The following is an 18,137-nucleotide window of genomic DNA, read 5'->3' as shown; positions in this document are numbered from 1 at the left end:
TCCTTTCTCAACGTCTTTTGGTTATCTACCACAGATTTTTGTCTTGTGATTACCAAGAGGCTCCCGCATGACATCGTGTGTGTGTGTGTGTGTGTGTGTGTGTGTGTGTGTGTGTGTGTGTCTATTTTGTGTTGTAACAGCTTAAGTTAGGATGCATTCTAAAGCTCTACATTTTAATTCTTTGCTCATGTTTCGGGATGTTATGGCACATTCAAAAAAAAAACCCTTCTATCGTGTGTGTTCTCTCCGTGATTATTGTAGTTATGGTTAGTTTTACCACTTTTCCCTTTTAACTTTCAAACGAGGTTTGAAGTGATGAAGCTCCTGCCTTTATAGCCTTTCACCGTGAGCAGTATGATTTACACTTCCACGTTGTGTTGCTGATTGGTGTCCTTTCTTTTCAGTCTGAAGGACTTCCTTTTACAGTTTTAGATTTCACGTCTCCAGGATATCCTTTACCTCTCCTTCACTTCTGAATAACAGCGTTAGCCTGGTGGGTATTCTTAGTTAGTCACAAGTGTTCTGTTTGTTTCCTTTCAGAACTTTGAGTATATCATGTCACTGACTCTGGCCTGCAGTTTCTGCTGAAATACCTGCTGATAGGCTAACAGGGTTCCCTTGTATGTAAATTGGGTTGGTTTGGTTTTGGTTTTGGTTTTGTTCCCTTGCTGCTTTATAATAATCTTTGTCTTCAACTTTTAACGTTTTAAGTACAGTGTGTCTCAGTGTGGATGTCTTTGGGTTCATAATATTTGGAACTGTGCTTCCTGAATCTCAAGGTCTGTGCTTCCTGGATCTCAAGGTCTGTTTCCTTCCCCGGGTTAGGGGGGGTTTTCAGCTATTTTTTAAGTAAATTTTCTTCCTCTTTCTCACTTGGTTCTCCACTTGATGTTGTCCTGTAAGTCCCTTTAGCTATCTTCACTTTTTTCCCATTTTCTCTTTGCTCTCTGATGGTGAGCTCCACTGCTTTTGCCAAAAAGTTTACCGACCCTTTCTTCTACCTCACTTGGTCTGCTGTTGAAACTCTCTGGTGTATTTTTCAGTTCAGTTAATTGTATTCCACTGCTCGACCACTTCTCTTTGGCTTTTTTTCTTTTTTCTTTTCTTTTGTATTTTCGATCTCTTTGTTAAAGCGCTCACTGTTCTCATCCATTCTTCTCTCAGGTTTGGTGAGCACCTTCATGACCACCACTTGGGACACTTAACAGAGAAATTACCTGTTCTGTTTCATTAAGGCTTTGTTTGTTTGTTTGTTTGTTTGTTTGTTTGTTTTCCCGAGGTTGTATCTTGGTGTTTCTGTTGGAACACACTCCACTCTTTCTTCATTTTTCCGGACTCCCTGTGTCTGTTTCTATGCAACAGTTGAGGCAGTCACCCCTCCCAGTTTTGAGGGGATGCCTTGGGTAAGAGGAACCGCGGAGTTCAGCAATGCCCTAGGTCTTGGTTGTCTCTCAAACCTTCAGGATTGTCAATGGCCTATTTTGCCCTTCATAAACACGCATGTTCAGTGTGCCAAGACCTGTTGGGGTCCCAATGTAGGCGGATCTCAGTGAGCACTGAGATCTGTACTAATTGGAGTACAGCCCCAGGTAACACATTTTAAAATACGCAAATATATGCAGTTCTGTAGGACCAGAAGCAGAAGCTTCCATCTGGCTGTTTCCCAGAGCAGATGTGTAGCTCTTGCCTTTCCTGACGTGGCAATCCCCAACAACTCTGATTGCTGCCATCTTTGCATCTGGACCGTGTGTAGGCCATTCAGAGACGCTCTAGGCCATTCCTGCTTCTCCACAATTTTCAGAAGGTGCCAGGTTGCTAAGTGGGGTATACTTGTGCCACTTGGAGCGGTAGTAAGTACAACTGTTCCAGCTCTATACTTAGAGTCAGTTATTCAGAAAAGAGTAACGTGTATGCTACAGAGCAGATGCTTTCAAACAGATGTGAATGGACAAAATTCATCACTGGTAATTCACATAGACACCTCACAACCCACGAGAATTGCCGCATTTACCTTGGAACCAACACTTCTAAAACATTCCTGCCACGATTCTTCAAAATGTCCTATCCCATTCTTCACTTTTTTTTAACTTTTTTTTTTTTTTAACATGTATGTATTAGTGAGAAACAGACAGAGACAGAGACAGAGCACGAGCATGGGAGGGACAGAGGGAGGGGGAGACATAGAACCCGAGGCAGACTCCAGGCTCTGAGCTGTCAGCACAGAGCCCGACGCGGGGCTCGAACCCACGGACCGTGAGATCATGACCTGAGCTGAAGTCAGACGCCCAACCGACTGAGCCACCCAGGTGCACCGCCGCCCCCCCCGCCCCCCCCTGCATTCTTCACTTTTAAACTGATGGCAGGGTTTCCTTGTTGAGAATGTTTCCATATACCCAAGGTGAATGCTACTTGAAATAACATGGGCCACAGACCAGAACAAACTCTTTATACAAGTCAGTTTCTTTGGAAGATGCAATAAAAATAGAAAATTAAAAAAATAACAATAAAAATAAAAATACAGTGCCTGGCATATAGTGGATGCTAAGGAAATATTTTCCTGAGAAATAGTACTGTTTTACTACACTACTTCACAACACTCAGCTTCAGTCAAATGGTTAAACACTTTTGAATCTAACCGTGTTTCAGGTTCTACAATTGCTTAATCTACATATAGAAAATCATATCCTCACAACTGTCAGGCATCTAAACGTATGAGGGAAATGCTGACCTAGGAATGCCAGAGCTGACTGAGTTTTAGGAAAGCTATTCCACATCCCAGAGACTAGTAAAATGCTGTATCTAAGCATACCATAAAATGAGGCCATACAATCAACCTAAGTCTCAAGGAATTAGATTCTTACCCTCAATTTTGTAATGAAAAACAACTTTACATTTAAAACCATATCAAAATCACATCTCATAAGCTTATCAGGCACATGCACCTTTCGTTATATTTTATACGGGCTTTGCACCCTTAATACTCACAAGATCAGCATATGTCTTACAGAGAGCTGCCAGCTTCTCCTCTGGAGTTGAAAGAGTGTTTAAGGCTTGCATCAATAGTAACACTTCTTTTCCTGATGGTCCAAAAGGAATGGAGGAAAAAAAAGTACCAGAAGGATAAAATTAATCCAATCTGTCAATTCTACATAAAAATTATGTTCAGCTATCCAGATTATGATTTAAGGGGACATTAGATACAGGCTCACCAGGAAATCAGTGAAACTATTTTCAAATTCTTGATTAGAAGGGGTCAGCCTCCTCCCTGCCCCACATCGCTTCACTTAATAACTAACACTACTAGTGGTCAGCTATTTGGCACTGACACTGTAAGAACACCACTGAATGAAAGTGTAAGTACTCTAACTTAGCCACTGGTTCCAAATTAAGACATTCTACAAAGGGTCGGAATGTCTTCAAAAGCTTTCTGCTAGCCAACTACAAGTATTCAAGGAAGTTTAAGACTACCTAAAGCGCACATAATCCACAGGGACACACACCTTTTCCAGTGACCAATGTGACTTAATGACTGTTTCCTGGTGATTTACCAAGGATACTCTGGGTGCTAATCAAGATTAGGGCCAAGAAAAAGAAGTGAAAAAAAAAAAAAATAGCTCTTTCCTTGGGGAGTTTTACAAGGATACTTTAATAACTGTGCCAGGGATGGGGCGCCTGGGTGGCTCAGTCGGTTGAGCGTCTGACTTCGGCTCAGGTCATGATCTCGCGGTCCGTGAGTTCGAGCCCCGCGTCGGGCTCTGTGCTGACAGCTCAGAGCCTGGAGCCTGCTTGGGATTCTGTGTCTCCCTCTCTCTCTGCCCCTCCCCTGCTCATGCTCTGTCTCTCTCTCTCTCTCTCTGTCAAAAATAAATAAACGTTAAAAAAAAATTTTTTTTTTAACAGAGAAGAATAACTGTGCCAGGGAGAAGCGGTAGCTGAGGTAAGTGGGGGCAAGCAAAGGGTGCTTCAAACTAAGTGATACGCCTCATCCTGTACCCTGCGGGTAGGTACCTTTTTATTTTCTGAATTGTTCCCTCTTGTATGTAGGACGTTTCATTTTAAAAATCTGAAGACAACTTTGATAGTTGTCTTAAATTTAATAACTTAAATTAAGTTAAATAACTTTAATATTTTACAAACAACTATGCATGGGAAAGAGGAGGAGGAACAGGCTGACTTCAAAAAATACTCTGCTATGACAGCACACACAATTTCCGCAGTGAAACCATTTCTCAGTCTGTTCAAGGACAAATACAGAGGGAATACAATTACCGAATGTGTAAGAAGTAACCGTCCATGTAAACTCTAATTGTATGAAGGTTTTAAACTGTAACCATCTAAAACTATTTAACAATTTTAACCTGAAGCTATAATTTACACACATTGGTGGAGTGATGGGTTCTGAAGACAGCTGTCTTGTTGGCGAGGAATTTTAAATCCTTCTCATATTCCTGTAATGTTAAAGTCCTACAGGGTGCTCAAAAGCGGATTTTTAAAAATTCCAAGTTATAGGCAGGTACAGAACTCATGCAAATCAAACCACGTAAACGTTACGTACAGTAGGAATTTTAAAAATTGAGAAGCAACCCGTAAGGCCAAGTAGGCGTTTTAGATTTTATTCCTCAAATGTAACATACCACATTCTAAGCCCTAACCTGTCAAACTAACAGAGCAGGAGGGAGAAAGCACACCCTGAAAAGCATTCTTGTGAGCCTGCCTTCTAAGCCACAGAAAACATATACCGTTTCCAAATTTTAGTGAAGAGTCTTTTAGATAAACTGAGCACATACAGAGGTCTCGCAGTAATTACTGGTCAGATTTCCACTCCACTCCACTCCATTCATTTAAAGGGTTAAATATGGGGCAAAACAACAGCACTGCTGCCCAAAGGCCACAAACTTTTTCCCCCAAAAAACAATTCTTGATTATTTGCAGAGAAATAATGTGATTCCTATGACCAGGCTTCCTACCTCGTCATATTCTCATCCTGATTGTAACTGCCAACCTGTTCCAAGAACACAGAGGTGTGTTTTCACCTAACCACATCTTAAGACAGACTTAAAACAGACTATGTTCTGTCATTACCTGTGCTGCAGAAAGGCTAGGTAAAATGAGTAGCGTGTGAAAATGTCCAAGCACTGAGCAGAAATTATTACCTAAGGTTTTTCCTTTGTTCCTGTTGCACTGTGCATCTTGCTGATCATCAGAAGGATCTCTTCCACCATCTGGCCCAGGAGGCTCCATTCTTGACTCTTGCGTGCAGTACACTGGGTTCACCAAATTCCTGTTCTTTCTTATAAAGTTACTGTCTTCATCCTCTTGCAAGGAATGCCTGCTACTTGCGCCAGCACAATTTGAGTCTTGGTGCTGAAGAGTATCGTTCGACTGAGAGTCACACAACCTATCTGCTTTTACGCCTAGCCTGCAAATTCTAGATTCATCCATCGTGCCACTCACAAGCTAGAAAGAATGAAGAGGGGGAAAAAGAAATTTTAAAAAGGGCCATGGAAGGGGCTAAATCAATTGTAGTGAAGGAAGGGGAACTATGCAGTGCATAAGAATACAGTTTTCCATCCTACATTGCTCATGTCTAAACATACTGTGTACTTTTCGTATGTGGTACAATCAGTGGGCCCATCATCATTTCACAGTTTTTTTCCCCCCTCCTTTCACAGTTGTTTGCAAAATAGCAATGCCAGTTAGAATCAAAGGAGGCAAAGAGTTGGGAAGGACTACCATAATGGTAGAATAGAAAACCCCGAGGCTCTGTCCCTCCAGCAAGTAACATGCTGGCAGAATCCACCAGAATCAACTTCTGCAGAACTCTGGGACCTTCTCAAAACTTACAACACAAACACAAAATAAAACTTATAACCCAAACGGAAGGCTGAGCGAATGAAAAAGCAGCTGTCTTGCAGCAGGAGAGAGCACTGTGGGATTTTAAACTTCCCACCAACCATTCCCTATACCCTACGTCAACAGTGACCATGGAGGCGGCAGCCCACACTCTTAGTGCCAGAGGGAACAACGCAGACATTATTTTCAAAGGATCGTGGTCCCAGTCAACCCTTTCTGGCAGGTCTCTGAGAACCGTGTACGTAGGTTTGCCTCTGTTTTACTTTGGGGAGAGCTGTCCCAAGACTGAGGTAGCTTCCCAGGATGCTCTGGATACAAACATCCCAGCCACAAGTATTGACTTCAGCGGCTGGGTGTATGGAACAACAATCAGGAAAAAGGAAGCGAGAGAGAGAGAAAAGCTAGAGGAGAGAGAAACTGGGAAATGAGATGATGATACAGGCTTTTCAAAAGTTCTGGCATCCGCCTGGCCTTCATGTAGAAGTGAGAGCTAACGTGTGAAAGCAAAGTTATCAACAGCCTGCCTACGCCGTTCAAAAGCAAGTGGAAACATGTCTTGTGTACTGATGTGGGGCCACCCTCTCCCTCTTCACGTCCTCTGATTTCTTCCTGTGTACCCTGACTTTAGCCACCTTAAGGAGGAGGATGGCTAGGGTCGGGAGTAAGGATTCCCCATCCCCCAACGGAAGCCAAAGGCCATACGCATGCATCCCAGCATGCTGGTGTACCGTGGACAACAGAGGGACTCAAACTTTTATGTCTCTGTTTGGAAACAGCTACTGAAGTCACTGCCCCCATCTGAGTCTGTTCCACCGATGGCATTTGGGGCACACTTCACAGATCAAGGAAGTGAGACAATCAGCCATGGGCTTATTCAATGTACTGTTACTGCGCTGCCCTAATCTGAATGTATGCTTCAGATTACTCTACAAATACATGTATACATCGGATATAAAGCGTAATATGCTGCCAGTGGGGATTCTGTCATTTGGGAAACCCACAAATAAGTGCTTTTGGCGTCCACAAATCCTAATGACTCCTTTATGTTACAAGTCTCTGTGATAAGGCAAGCAATGGGCAAGCCTACCTCACATACCCGGTGCATCCTTTTGAAAAGCACCAATTATCTTGTCCCTGGGCTCCTGCAAACGCTGAAGACTTATTCCAAGATGCTCTCCTGACTCTCTGGCCTGATATTCTCCTTTCGGGGTGGGTGAACTCAGTTTTTAAGACTAACAATGTAGGAAAAGCCCAACAGGTTTCATGTAACAAACTGAAATGGCCGACTCGAGGACTTAGTCAGCCAAGTCCCACCTCTACTTTACACAAAGAAGTGTTTGCTGTCATTCTGGAGGTCTGTTGCCTGAAGCAAAGCCACTGGCCCAGTGGGATTCAGAGGGGCTCTCCAAATTCCGGTTTCCTCTCCAAATCTCCAGTTTACCCGGTGACCTGGTTACAATGAAGCCGAATGGCCGCAGCTGGCTGTGCTCGCTGTTTTGCCTCAGCACAAATTATGAAGAACCAAGAATGGACATGGCTGCTGCGTTAGGCGGAGTGAATTCAAGGTAACTCCTGCTGCTCTGCTGCTCTGGCCTATACCTTATCTCTCCCCGGTAAGACTTGTTACGGCTCACTACTTGGTCTTCAACTTAGAAAAAAAAGACAGACTGGTAGATTAAGGACCTCCTCTTTAGCACCACGAAATGGGGAAATCAATCAAACCCACTAAATGAATCATCTGGGTTATTCACGTAGATGCCCATGGTGAGAGTGAAAGCAAGCTGCGGATCAAGCCTGCACCACCCGGACTGCCGCCTTTGCTACAGGCTGAATTACGCTCACCGACTGCACGGATCATGGCAACATGTACACCACCATCGTAGACTGGGCACAAAGTAAAACATTCTGTTTCTGATGCAGACGTTACCATTGTATGCTAGGCTTGTGACACAGGCTGAGAGTTGACCCAGTTGTCTCCAGATTGGGAAGGCCACAGCACACAGGGCACTGAGTGTACCTCCTGCTGGAAGTTTGAGTACCGCTGACCTTTGAACTATTGCCAGGGCTACTGGTCTCGGGTACCCCACGGCTACCTCCTTTTCAGGTTGTGGGGTTGCCACTCCACTCTGATCAGCTGACTCTCACCACAGCAACGAAGCCCTTGCCCTAATCGATCCTGTGATCACCTCCTACAGATGACCTGTGATCTGACAGTGGCACACCTCTTATCAAAGACCCACTAAGAATGCAGCGACAGTCCAGGTACCCCTTGTACCACCCACGTTCCCCCATCATCCATAGGCACGTAGTATTACTGGGAGTTAGGACTGCCCCTCAAAAGCCATCTCAACAAGACTCCCAACAGGTGCCAGGGTAGCTCAGTCAGTTAAGCCTCCAACTTCCTGGTCTCAGCGCAGGTCTTCTTCATCTCAGGGTCATGAGTGCAAGCCCCACAATGGGCTCCATGCTGGGTTCCTAATATTACCTCCCCACCTTGTCCTTATCTACACACCTTGGAAATGCGAGTTGGGCCAGTGAATGCAGCTGCCCCCAGAAAGGGATCATCCCCTCTGTCTCCTCCCGGGTAATCATCATCGGGGCCAATGCGGCAGAAGAAATTCAAAGAATCCTGACCATAGCATTCTTAGGCTGATGCTTGCCTCATTCCCCCGACAGTAAAACCGAGTCACCCAGGGGGAACACCCTCCAGGTACCAAATGGGGCCTAGAGGACTCAAACGTTGCATCAGCTACCTGGAGTCTCTTGTGGGACTGACATGGTCCTAGATCACAAGGATGATGGCGTACATTGTTGAGTACAATGCCCAAGGGATATCCCTAGGGTGATAGTCCACACCGGTCAAAGAGGAGAGAATGCATCTCTGTGCCGTTTATACAACTTACCTCAGCCCTGAAGTACCTAACCTTTCTGGACAAAAGGACTGCCACAAGTAGGGGATGACCGGACAAAAGGTAAAGATGTATCTCCTGGAAATACCGGAGATATTTTTGCGGCAGTTACCAAAATGTACGCACTGAGGCAGGAACGGGTTAGGCGAAGGGGTGCTGGGGGTGGGGGGGAAGGAAGAGCTCCTTGGACTGGACACACTGCTGAATGTGCCTTCCAGCCAGACAGCTCATGACAATTTGACTGCAATTTAAATGGATGTAGCTAGCAGGGGATGTCCCCGAACCTGCACCTCCCAAATAAAATACATGTGTACCTCACTGAGTGTCTGCCCTGCCTTCATTCCTCTTAGGCATCACCAGCTCATTCCAGGGGCAGAAAAATGCCACCCTCCCGATGTCATGGACAGAAGGACAAACTGCATGGACTGGCCTCAGGCAGGCCATTCAAAAAGGGGATATAATTCAATTACTTACCTGCAAACTCTAAGACTCACCGGCTCTCTAGGGAGTTATGCTGTCAAGCACTCTGAACTTGTGCCACTTGGGGACACTGATTGAAGTCCTCCCTGGGAAGCTCCAAAATCATAAACAACACTTTCTTTCCAAAGGTACCATGTGTGCCTCGTCTTTCATGGAAGTTGTGCACTAATTTGTGTCCCTCAAGCGTCGTCTATCTTAGCGGTGGTCATAATGGATCACCAAGTGTTTAAGTCATAACAGATCATCAAGTGTTGAAGTGTTTAAATACCACTAGTACTCATGTAGCCCTCAGACAACTGTGAAGTGCTCTCCAAAATGACGCTAGCTTTGGTTCCTTGCAGGAACCCACCCGAGAACAACTAACTCCACACGTAGGTGGGTTTATGCCCACAGCGCAGGTAGTTTTATCCCCACAATGGAAGTCATTCACGAACCAAAGGCAGTCTGAAATCTGTCCACAAATTTAGTTGAAATGATCAACGAATGGCTTCAAGGGAGTCTCAACTCCCTGGCCAGAGTTATTAATGATGACAAAATTGCCCTAGACCTCTTTCTTGCGGACCACTTGTGAGTGTATCTTGCCATGCCTCAGGCCAGTGGAAAGGTCAACACCGGGCCCCACGGAAGAAAGCCATCTGGCTTTCTGACGGTCTGTGAGACTTCCTCAGCCAGTTACAGCAGGGCAGGGTCGAAGTTAATCCTGCCACTTGGGCTCTTCCTCATGCTTGGAGTCCTGTTGATAGTATCCTATGAGACAGACTGGAAAAATCTGGTCCTGGGCTATGCTGGTCAGACTGAACAAGTGTGGCCAATGGGCACCCAACAGAAGATTCACCAGAGCCTATGACAGTGTTTCTGCCTCTCTTGTGGGCAGAGACACGACACACCTCCTGTCTTTGTTTCAGACTATCTTTTCAAGGATGCCCTGGGGAAAAAAATAAGAATGGCATTGACTTCTAAAGCAATGGGCAGATTTGCTTACTGCCTATGTTTCCAGTTGCTGCTGTAACAAAGGGCCACAAACTCAGTGGCTCATTTATTATCTTATATCCCTTCTTGAGGCTCTGTGGGAGAATCCATTCCCTTGTCTTTTCTGGGGGCTACCTGTGTTCTTTGGCTCGTGGACCTTTTTTGCATGTTCAAAGCCAGTAATAGCAAGTTAAGCCTCATACATAATGCCTCCTCCCGCCCCCCTCCCCCCACCCCCACCCCCCCCACCCCCCCACCCCCGCCACCTCACCACCGACTCCTCTCCCCGTCTTTCCTTTGCAAGGATCCTAGCAGTTTCACTGGGCCCATCCGAAGACTCCCTCAATATCCTAATCTATGCCGCCGCATCTTTGCCAAGTCCCTTTGGACAATGAGGTCATTCATGAGTCCTGCTGAAGACATGGGCGTCCTTGAGCAGGCACTGTTCCTCCCACCACACTGCCCATTATTAACGAGTCAGATCCCCTAAACCTAGCATTACTCTTCTGAAATGCAAACATCATCTGCTTCTCTTTACACCACCAGGCTCAGGAGACAGGTGCGTGCATGCGGGCCCTCAGGTAAATGCAATTGTAAAAAACTCTTCTTTTGTCTCGAGGTTTCTCCCCGTATTCATAAAATACTGCCAAGTTATCAGTTTGCAAGTAAAGTAAAATCTCTGGCCCTCCACAGTTTCTAGTTACCATGATTTTTCAGGTTTGGGTATCTGCCCGATATTTTCTAGAAAATGAATGAAATAAGCCCGTCAGGATAAACAACAGAATTTGTCGCAATGGGAAGACTTCAAACTTTCAAACGCAAATCAGAATTTTGGATAATTTCAGTCGGTCACCATGACTCCAGCAGCTTCCCAGTACATAATGGCTTTTCTGCTGAGAGGGATAATGATATCAGCAAGTATGATTGCCTAATATTGGATAACAACATTTGGAAGAAGAATGTACGTCAGTGACCACATGACAATGCATTACGAGATGACTGAAAGGTATAGGATCCATCTGAACCATGAAATACAGCATTGGGTTTTCACAGGACCCATTAAAATTTTTTGGTAGCACTGTAGACTCCAAACTGGAGTCCTTGGTGCTTTTTAAGGAGTTTTAAAAATAAAATTAAGTAATATTTAGATAACTCCTTAGGCCGAAGAAATTAAGAACTGCCGCCCTCAGGTGTAAATAAGGACACACACAAGAAGATGGCAGAAATAAAAACATAATCTAAGAAGAATTTGTACCTTACAAATGATCTGGCAAATCCAATTTTAGGGAAAATGCCCTGGCACTACGTGGGACAACAGGACCAACCACTTCCTTCTTGGTCAACTGTAACTTGTAAGTAAGTTATATTTATTTTTTTAAGTGACTGGCATTACCAAGCCAGGATAATCCAAATAGGAGGTGAGGAAAAGTGAATCCTAAGCATTTCCCCTTGCTCTTCACTGCTCTGATTAAACCATCTGGAACAGTGGTATAATCCCTCATTCAATACTCAGAAATCCTTTCCAGGCAGGTATAATGAACAGTCTCGGTGATGAGCAATTTTAAGAAGTCTGTCCGTGTACAAGAACCAAAGATATGGACAAATAAAAATGCATTATCATTATGACCTATCACATCCTGAAGAGTAAGTTCTCCTGAAAGTGGTAATTGAGCTCTGGTAGGCAATAATACATGGACAAAATAACTTCGTAGGAGTTACTACAAATACTTCCTGCTGGCAGGCAAAGCATCTGGGAGAAGAAATATAAGTGCTAAATATAGGGATGAAGAAATCTAATTTTCTGCAGCACTGAAGAAGCCAAAATTGACCAAAATAGTTTGGCAAACGGTCTGTTATGAAAAGGGTCGTACAGAGTTTCTAGTTTTATAATCTCCATGCTAGTAGTATACATACTAGTAGATTCCTTATAGACGAATTCTAAAATGACAGTATATATTAGACTAAGTACTTTGCCTTTTAAAACAATCACAGAGGGTTATATATTTCAGATTTCATACCTGTGGCTGTTTTGTCTATAAAACTACGATGAGCTAAAAACCACTTCTAGCTCTAACTATATATAATTCAATGACTATTTGTACTCTGAGAGATACAGGTACAAATCTACATTGATATCGGCAGCCAAATAATCAGGAATCCAAAGATTTTAACGTCCACTGAAATATGCTTGGACCTGACCTATTTTGCAGAGTGGCAGGGGTTGAGTCACACAACTAGCATCTTTAAAGCCAGAGAGTCCTAAAATATAAGATGGTCCTCTACTCTTATGGGTTAGCCAAGTGCATCATCTGTGTCCCAATTTTCTGAAGCCACCTTTCTCCAGCTCCATGTGGACCAATCATCATGCCATTTTGAAACATCAATGCTTTTTTTATTTGTCCTACTGTCCCAGACCACTTTAGCATTTGTTAACACACAATTGTGGACTTTCTTCAACAGAACTTACAATGAATGGGTCTCTCTACTTCACACTTCAAACAATGGTCAACCTGTAATTTACCTAAGTTACACTTTGAGGTGCTTTTTCCGAGAATTCCAGTGCACCCATACCTCCAAATCTGTATCTAACGTCCAGGTGGGGCTCAGATGAGTGAAACCACAGGTATGAAGCCTAGACGGTTCACAATCCACCTGGTCTCTAGATCTCACGAGATTTCTGACACTTCCTAATCACATCCCACCCTTAATTAAATTTATTTTCATTTAGTAAAACTATTACTCATTTACTTGCCACCAACATTTGCTCACACTCAGCAAGAAGGCTTTGCCCTTTGTACCCTTAACAACTGAGGACTGTGCTAATAAGAGAGAGCATGAGACATATGGAACAGATAATGGTCTTAGAGCCAAAAGAGCCCGATATTTTAACATAGCACTTACCACATCCTGTGCAGCCATGGTGAGAGCTAAACACTTGTTACCTCATCTGTAAACTGGATGGACAGTACCTACCTTATAGAGTTGTGAGAAAATTTGCTATGATGAATATAAACTGCTGGCCCACTGCGGAACTACTGTAATAATTTGTGAATGAGGAATTCTGTAAGATGCATGCTATGTTAGCTTCTTATTACTGTTGTTAACAAGTTACTATCAACCTAATGCATTAAAAATTCACATTTATCATCTTACAGTTATGAAGATCAGAAGCTCTCAGGCCTCCTTCTCGAGGCTCTCAAGGAGATTGTTTTCACACCTTTTCCAAGTTCTAGAGACCACTCCTTTCTCCACCTTCAAAGTCTGCAGCAGATTCTTCAGATCTCTCTCTGATACCTGCCCACATCTCCTTCTCTGAGTCTCACACTCCTGTTTTCCTATTATAAGGATGCTTGTGTTTACACCGAGCCCACCTACCCAAATAATCCAGAACAATCTCCCCATCTCAGCACACTACTTAATCATAAGTGGGGAGTTCCTTCTGCAGGATAATATACCCACAGGTTTCAGAAATTTTTTTCTCTTACCACATGTTAACACAACAACATTTCTTAAAGAAGAAATGATGTTCTATGGCATAAATTCTAGAAGCTCTTATTCCCCACCACACCAGTCTACCTTACAGAAGTAGAAAAAATGTCATCATAACAAGTAAATATTGCTTACAGCAGGTTAAGCGGTGGAAAGTGGGAAGACGGGAGGGGCATTCTGGAAACAGAATTAAAATCAATTCCCAAGACCATAAACATTAACAAAAGTATTGTGGTAGCACAGGGAGACCACATTGGTTATCTGGTAAATCTTTTCCATCAAAGAGCAGAATTTACACGGTCGTAACTACCAACATAAATTCAACTAGGACATGGATAAAACCACAAAAGTATAATCTCTGGGTCTGAATGGATACTAAAGGTCACCTAGTATCTGTATCTACTCTCTTTAATGCTGCTGAATACCAACGTTAAATTGGTATATGCTTTAGATGTTTTAAATACAGTCACACCCATTTGATTATCTGAAAGGTACTTATAATCATATTGGGACCATGGGGAAAAGGAGAGGTAAGAAGAAAAAGGAGGAAAAGGAATTTATTTGGGACATTACTTTAAACTCTACTTTACATAAACAACAAGCGTCCCTGAAGCAAGGTCTGTCATTTGCACTGTCAATTATACAATTATGTATCAATTCTAGATAGTCTACAGATAACTCTAGACAATCACAATTGTATGCTAACTATAGATAATTCATTAGGAGCTATTTCACCTAACCAAGTTAAAAAAAAAAAAAATTAACTAAGTGTGTTATCTGGATACCACCACCTTACAAAATTAAGCTTATGCAAGAGGGAGGGACATGACTGAAAATAATGAGGCAGGTTTTCCATAAAACCATTCCTACACTAAGGCAATGATTAAGCTCCCCAAAACTGTCCAAATTCCCTTTTTTTTTTTTTTTCCTTAGAAGTCTGGAATATAATCAACACACCCACCAGGGGAGGGCTAAATGAAGAAAGCAGCTACTGCACATCTGTAAGAGGACAGAGTGACTTTATAATTACCTGCCTAACATACACTAACCACAGCTTGAAAGCGGCTAGCATTCCTGGTGTCGTCTGCCGGTGGCAGAGTGGCTAATAGAAACCTTGTTCTTAAGAGCACTGATGATGGGTTTTGACCCATACAGTGGCTCCAAAGGAGCCTTTATTCTGCTACTCTCAAAACGAACTCCCTTGGGCTGGTATAGCCTCCGAGTGCCAAAGCTGTAGTAACAGCCACAGCCACCATTCTGGGCTAAGAATAACAGGTAAGGCAAACAACCTAAAAATGAGAAGGTTGGAGAAGAAAGATAGACGGAACAGAGCTTTGAAAAGCCTCCAGGTATACCAGAGAATCCAGAAGCCCAGACATATGTAAGAGCAGGATATGCTCAGAAAAGACCTTAAAGATCCTAAGGTTTTACATCTTGCTGTGTTCAAGGAGGAAGTATGCGCTAAGGCAAGTTTTAAATGGCCTAGCCAAGCGTTAACGGAGTTCCCTAAATGAAACCCACTTGTAAAGACTGAGTTTGGTTTTTGTTTTTGTCACTCCCAGCTTTCAAGGAAGTATCTTTCATATCATTATCTAAAACAGATGACTTCCAAGACCATACAAAGTATATATTATTTTTGCAAAACAGCTCTCCATAAAGAAACCATAAAAAGTTAACTGAACAAACAACTATAATCTATCACAAGCAGCAAGAACCCTAGCTAGTGGGGGAAAGATTCTGGTATCCACAGTTCAGTACTCACAACTGCGCATTTCTTACTCACTGCCTTCTCTTGACCAAAGTTTAGTCAGCCTTCTTTCCATTCCACACACCCCTAATTTCAGGCTTACCCATGAGTAAGCACTAAAATACAGATTATTCCCCCTATTAAGAAGTCACCCCAAGTAAGAGCTGAGACACACAGCCCATCATGCCACATGCTCACTTTCTTTGCTTGCTCATTTCCCCTGAAAAAGTTTTTACTAATCTTGCTTACCCTCCCAATAAAAGAAAAGCCACTCTCTGACTGAGATACTTTCAGATTTCTACAATCAGAATGTTCTCCATATTGCACCGGTCTCTTTAAATAAGGTGTCTTCTTACCAAATCAGAATTTGCTTTTGTTTGATAGTAACATTCGCCACACTTAGTTGCCAACAAAAAATTATAGTGTGTGCAAAGAAACACGGAACTATGGGCAAATCACAGGAATAAAACAAAGTAAGAGAAAATGTCCCTTAGGAAACCTTGGTGTTGAACTAATTACATGCATGTTTTGAATTACCTGCTGGTGTAAATATGTTACTGAGAACGTTTTAAAAATAATAAAATGTGTGGGGTGCTTGGGTGGCTCAGTCAGTCGAGCGGCCAGCTTCAGCTCAGGTCATGACCTCAGGTCATGGGTTCAAGCCCCGCGTCAGGTTCTGGGCTGACTCCTCGGTGTCTGGAGCCTGCTTCAGATTCTGAGTCTCCTTCTCTCTGCCTCTGCCCTGCTCATGGTCTGTCTGTCTCTCTCTCTCTCCCTCTCTCTCTCTCTCTCTCTCTCTCTCAAAAATAAACATAAAAAAAATAAAATAAAATTTATATGGACAAAGTGCTAAATCGGGAAAACAATGTATGTACAAAATAACAGCATCAGTAAATAAAAGTCAGAAAAAGAACCACAAACAGAAATTCCAGACCCAAAAAGTACAGTAACTGAAATGAAAAACTCATGAAAAAGAGATTCAACAGCAGAGTTTTTAGCAGGCAGTAAAATCAGTACACTGGAAGTCAGGTCAACTGAAATGGTACAGTGTGAGAAACCGTACGAAAAAGTGTGAGAAAGAAGAATGAAAAGAATCAACATGCTTAAGAGACCTGTAGGCATACCAGCACACACATGATGGGAGTTAAAGAGGAAGTGAATACAGAAGAGCAGAAAAAAATATTTGAAGAAAATAACAGCCACTAAGAGACAATAAGAAGTGAAAAAATTTCTCGTATCTGATAAAAACTATTAATCTACACATACAAGGAGCTCAACAAACTTAAGATACGATAAATTCAAAGTCTGTCCTTCAAAACAAAAGAGGGCATTAAACATCTCCAGACAAACAAAAGCTGGGGGGGTGGTGACAAATGGTAAGTGGAGCAATTGTGTTTGTCGATCATTTCATAATGTATTAATATGCTGAATCAGTATGCTGTATGCCTGAAAATAATATAATATTGTACATCAACCACACTTCAATAAAAGTAAATGAGATAATAAATTCAAAGCAAAAGAGAAGGAGAGAATACTTTATTACCAGACCCACACTACAAAAAATGAAAATGAAGATCAGATTTGAGACATTTGAAAATGAGACAGAAATGAAAGGATAGTACACATCAACTCAAAGCCATACAAAACAATAAACTACTAAAGGTACCTACGTAAGATAAACACAAAAGCCAGTATTACTGTATTTTTGTTCTTAACTTCTTTTTTCCCCTAGGTGATTAAAAGACACACTACAAACAAAAATAAAAATGTTTCATCTATAAAGATGTAATCTAAGACAATACAACAAAGAAGATGGCAAAACTGTATATGAACAGACTTTCAGTATACTACTGAAACAAACTTGGTAGTAAGTCAAATTCATTCGTTATAAACTGAAGGGGCCAATTGTAATACCCAGAAAACAACTATAAAACTAACCAATATACACAAAAAGAAATGAGGAAAAAAAATTCTACACTACAAAAAAACACAAACACAGAAGAAGGCAGTAACAGAAGGAAAAAAGACTCATACCAAACAAAAAATAGCAGAAATAAATAAATAAATAAATAAATAAATAAATAATAAAACGCAGAAATAAATAAATACATACATACATAAATAAATAAATAAATAAATAAATAAATAAATAAATAAATAAATAGTTAGCAGAAGTAAATTCATCCCGGTTAGTAATTACGTTCAATGTAAATGGAGTAAACTCTCTAATTAAGGGGCCAAGTACGACACATGGATTTTAAAAATGAAGAGTCCAACTAACCGTCTTCTACAATAGACTCAGATACAAGGACACAAACAGTATGAAAATGAAAGCATGGGGAAAGGATACTTCATAAAAACAGTAACTAAAGGAAAGGTAGAGGGGCAATGCTAAAATGAGAATCGGCTTTCAGGCAAAAATTGTTACAAAAGGCAAAAGCATCATATTTTGACAAAAATGTCAATCCACAAAAATTAACAATTACAACTTTACATACATCCAACAGAACCCCAAAATATATAAGCACTGATAAACACAACAAGGGAAAAACAGGTAACTGTGTAATAACAGAACCCAATCAAAGCCATCGTCTCAACAGAGGAACAAGGGAGTCACTTGTGTTTTAACTGCCCCAAATTTAAAAAATAACCGAATAATTACACATTATTTCTGCTTCCTGAAAATATAG

The 18,137-nt window shown here is 42.0% G+C and overlaps 1 protein-coding gene across 2 annotated transcripts in view; it reads right to left on the bottom strand.

Moving 5' to 3' along the window:
* The window catches only part of LOC122212845 (gamma-taxilin-like), a 52,771-nt gene that overhangs the window by 32,371 nt on the left and 2,263 nt on the right, over positions 1–18,137 (bottom strand). For both annotated transcript variants that reach the window (XM_042926821.1, XM_042926822.1), the window contains exons 2-3: positions 5,154–5,457; positions 2,986–3,077 (exon numbers count right to left, since the gene is read on the bottom strand). In XM_042926821.1, coding sequence (XP_042782755.1) covers positions 2,986–3,077; positions 5,154–5,442 — 381 coding nt within the window. In that variant the 5' untranslated portion in view covers positions 5,443–5,457. The remainder of the gene's footprint in view (positions 1–2,985; positions 3,078–5,153; positions 5,458–18,137) is intronic.

Source organism: Panthera leo (genome assembly GCF_018350215.1).
Source record: "Panthera leo isolate Ple1 chromosome Y unlocalized genomic scaffold, P.leo_Ple1_pat1.1 chrY_random_Un_scaffold_80, whole genome shotgun sequence".
Taxonomy (NCBI): Eukaryota; Metazoa; Chordata; class Mammalia; order Carnivora; family Felidae; genus Panthera; species Panthera leo.
This window is presented reverse-complemented; position numbering and strand designations above follow the sequence as displayed.